Below are 3,987 nucleotides of genomic sequence, written 5' to 3' on the forward strand. Positions count from 1 at the left end.
TATATTGCCAACGATGACCTTGAACTTCAGATTCTCCTGCCAGAGTACTTGGATTACAGGTATTCACCATCAGGTCTGTTTTTCCACTTTTGGGAATTGAACCCGGGTCTTTGTGTGTGCTAGGCAAACACTGTACCAACTAATCTGTGTCTCAACCTTCAAATATCTTTTTTTGTTTTAATTTTCAAAAATCTCTTAGCTGACAGTATCCATTGATTTATAGCATATTTTCTAAAAATAATTTCCCTGGTTTCCTTGCATCAACACAAAATGCCAAGTTTCTGTGTCAAAGCACTCAAAGGTCTAAACACTAACAGGCTTTCTGACTCCGAGGGTCTTCAAATTCCTTCCACACTCAGACGAGCCCGAAAGCAACACCCTAAGGGTGCCAAGATGAGTGACAGCGCCTCTCTGAGTCCTCCAGCGCCAAACCAGGGTTCTACCACCCCACGCAAAGGGCCCCCTAAGTTCAAGCAGAGACAGACTCGACAGTTCAAGAGCAAGCCTCCTAAGAAAGGAGTGAAAGGGTAAGCGTAAGACGGGAAGGGCATGCCCTGTGCTTTAACCTGGGGTTTCGAACCATCCGTCTTTTCCGGACAACACTGGGTTTTGCTTTGTTTCTGTTGATTTCTTTATGCCTTATTTTTTCAGTTGTCTACTTTTCCCTATTGTTCTTTGAGGAAAAAAAAATCTATTTTCAACACATGCCCCATATCTTACTTTCTCTTTTACAGCCACTTAAATTTTATTATCACTTTAATGCTTACATTGTGACGCCTTCCGCCATCATAACTCAAGCTGTTTTATATTACATTTATTTATGTCTTTTCTCTGGGACTAAGCTCACTCCGAAAAAATTTGTTTTTTCTTCAATTTTCTATGCCCAATGAGATGCCAGGAACGCAGCAGATTAATTAACTAATGTTAATGTCTTGCTGCTTAGTCACCTCCATATTTAAAAAACAAAGATTGAGGGCTGGCAGGATGGTTCTGTGGGTAAAGGCGCTTCCTAGGCAACCCAGGAGTTCAAAGTTTACACCCTGAGCCCACCCACAGAACAGTGGGAAGTTTGACCTCCATATGCACAAGCATACACACAGACACATGTGTGTTCTCTCACACAGACACACAGACACACACAAGCACACAGACACACAGACACACACATAGACACACAAACACACTGACACTCAGACACACACACATAGACACCTGCAGACACACACACACAGACACACAAACACACAGACACTCAGCACATACACATAGACACATATATACACACATTTGGTGTCAGTTGGTATGGTGCTTGGCTGGCCTGTAGGAAGCCCCCTGTTCTGCTTTCAGCACTGGGGAGCACATGCCTGTAATTCCAGAACTATGGAGATGCAGAAGAACCAATAACTCAGGTTCAAGGTCCTCCTCTTGTCTCACCCTTGTCTCTAGAGAAAAAGGCAGCCTACTCCCCATTTAGGATACACTGAACCCCCAACAGAGTGACATCTTGGATCTAGTTCAATGTGGATAAAATTTTCAAATAAAACACTTAGGGCTTCTCCTCTGCATGAAGAAAACCTTCCTAGGAGTAGTTTCGGGGTCCCTCACCTGTGGCCTCAGCTAACAGCTGTTCCCTTCATCTATTTTTTGCATAGGTTTGGCGATGACATCCCGGGCATGGAGGGGCTAGGAACAGGTGAGCTACAGCATCTGTGACTGAGCAAGTTGCCTTTCAAGTTTCCTCTTTGTGGAAATGTCAGGCTTCAAGGGACAGTTTAAAGTTACAGCACTGACAACATGCCATTCTTTAAAGACAGAGAGATGGTGGTTTTATTTAACGTTTTAAGTATGTGTGTACCTACATGTTGAAAGAAACGAGAGTAAGCCACAGCCAGCTATAGGCTTGCGACGGGTAAGATGCTTGGACTTGATCCATTCTGACTTCACTTTTCAGAAGAGGACGATGAGGCAGACTGAGTGCCAGTATGAGAAGCCACAGCCTGAGGAACTGGGGAAAAAAAAAAGAAAAGACAGTGTCTAGAGAGACACTGTGCTCAACAACCCACTCCTCACCAACTTCCTCTTCTTCACACCCCACGGTGCCAGGAGCAAGGGTACACACAGCACCAGGACAGGGGCGCACACACTGAGTGCATCTGATATAATCTTCGCCACAGTGGGCTGGACTCTTTTCCTTCAGCAGATAATGCTTGTAATTGCTGTAAGTGGCTTGAAAAATTAACAGCCTTTTTTTTTTAAAGTTATAGATTTTAAAGTTGAAGAATTCAGCAGAAGGTCTAAAGGACTCACGTCACCACCACTTCTGCTTTCACACAGTTCCCAGCAATTAGCATAATGCATGAGTCCAGCACATCTGTCGAGGGTGAAGAGCCACTATCAGTCATTCTTGGCATCTTAACAAAAGTGCACGGTAGATAATAGTTTGAGGCTCACTGGTGCGGAATGGTTCTAAGGGCTTTAGTGATTTTGTAAGGTTGTGTAACTGTCATTATTGTGTCATATAGCCTGGTTTCATCGTCCTGAATATTCCCTCACCTCCACTTGGTAATGTTTTCCTTCCCCAACTGCACACCCCTGAACACCTCAAGACTTTCTACTGGGTCTCACTTTCACATTTTCTGAAATTTACTGAGTTAGAATAATACAGAATTTCGTTTTCCTATCCTGGCTTCTTTCACTTAGAAATATTTATTCAAGTTTCTCCCGTCTTCTTTAGGTTGAATAGCACATTTCTTTTATTTCTTTATTTAGTTTCATTTTATGTGTATACTTTGTCTACCTTGATGTATGTGTGAGTCTGATGCCAGTCAAAGCCAAAAGAGGTAAACAGATGATCTGGAACTGGAATTACAGATGATTGTGAGCTGCTTGTGGGTGCTGGGAACTGAACCCAGGTCCTCTGAAAGAGCAGCCTGTGTTCTTAACTGCTGAAACATCTCTCCAACCCTAGAAGCTCATTTATCTTATTGCTAAATAATAATCTGTTTCATATGTATTCTATTGAAGGAGATTTTTATTTCTTTTTAGTATTAGCATTAATCAATACAATTGCTGTGTTTGTGTGTGTGTGTGTGTTTGTGTGTGTGGTTTTTGTTTGGGTATGTTTTGCACTTGTCTATTAAACTAGATAAATGGTGGCATTCACTGTAATCAGTGTATTCGACTTTGTAGTCAAATGACACCCTGGGCTCTCAGCCAGGCCTTTTGCTGTATTGTAAGGCTAATTTGTTGTCTTCTCAGTTACATACTTTTGTAATGTTGTCAGGTACATTTAGACAAGCATAGAAGGACAGGATGGGAAAAGGCAACGAGATTTCCTTTGGAGGAAAGCCTGGGGTCTTTGCCCTGGTTTGAGCCCCATCTATATAAGAGTAATGTTTGGTTGGTGGCAGCTTCTCTGGATGTGGGCCAGTACCTTCGTCCCTGAATCAGAGGCGTGATTAGATGACACTTTGAGGCTCCTTCTCAGCACGTGGTTTGATACAGACATCAGCAAGCCTGAGAAGCACATGGGACCCATTTGAATTGGTAGAAAGGAGAGGATCACTTCAGTCCATGGGGTTTAAAGGGTCCCACTTCTCATTTTAATCCTTGGCCTGATGGGAATTCCTCTCCATGGTTTTCTTTGTGGCTCAGCTTTTGGGAGATGCAGAGAGCCTCCATCTCCTCACCAACAAGAGTGCAAAATGAACCCAATATCTGTGAGAGTGTGTGTGTGTGTAACAGTTATGTGATTGCTCACATCCTCCCTGGTTGTGAGACCATTTTATATGCCTTCCCAGGAATGGAGAGGAATGGGGTATAACTGTTTGGAGGGTGTCTTTGTCTTCTTGCAGGAGAGGCTCCTTCCCCTGGTGAGAGGTTGGCTGAAGTACTCTTCTATCTCTTGCAGATATCACGGTGATCTGTCCCTGGGAAGCGTTCAGCCACCTGGAATTGCACGAGCTTGCTCAGTTCGGGATCATATGA

The 3,987-nt window shown here is 43.4% G+C and overlaps 1 protein-coding gene across 1 annotated transcript; it reads left to right on the top strand.

Annotated features, from left to right (window-relative positions):
• Nucleotides 1-393: 393 nt before the first annotated feature.
• Nucleotides 394-3,987, top strand: Pde6h (phosphodiesterase 6H). The gene is made up of 3 exons (XM_021644278.2): nt 394-527; nt 1,653-1,693; nt 3,911-3,987. Exons 1-3 carry the CDS (start codon nt 394-396, stop codon nt 3,985-3,987), a joined length of 252 nt encoding a protein of 83 aa, XP_021499953.1.

Source organism: Meriones unguiculatus, chromosome 5 (assembly GCF_030254825.1).
Source record: "Meriones unguiculatus strain TT.TT164.6M chromosome 5, Bangor_MerUng_6.1, whole genome shotgun sequence".
Lineage (NCBI taxonomy): Eukaryota > Metazoa > Chordata > Mammalia > Rodentia > Muridae > Meriones > Meriones unguiculatus.

Bases quoted from the DNA above. Each gene is read 5' to 3' on its own strand.
- Pde6h (XM_021644278.2), top strand. From the start codon at position 394: ATGAGTGACAGCGCCTCTCTGAGTCCTCCAGCGCCAAACCAGGGTTCT. The intron at 528-1,652 runs GTAAGCGTAAGA...TTTTTTGCATAG, and splicing joins CCTAAGAAAGGAGTGAAAGG to GTTTGGCGATGACATCCCGG. The intron at 1,694-3,910 runs GTGAGCTACAGC...TATCTCTTGCAG, and splicing joins CATGGAGGGGCTAGGAACAG to ATATCACGGTGATCTGTCCC.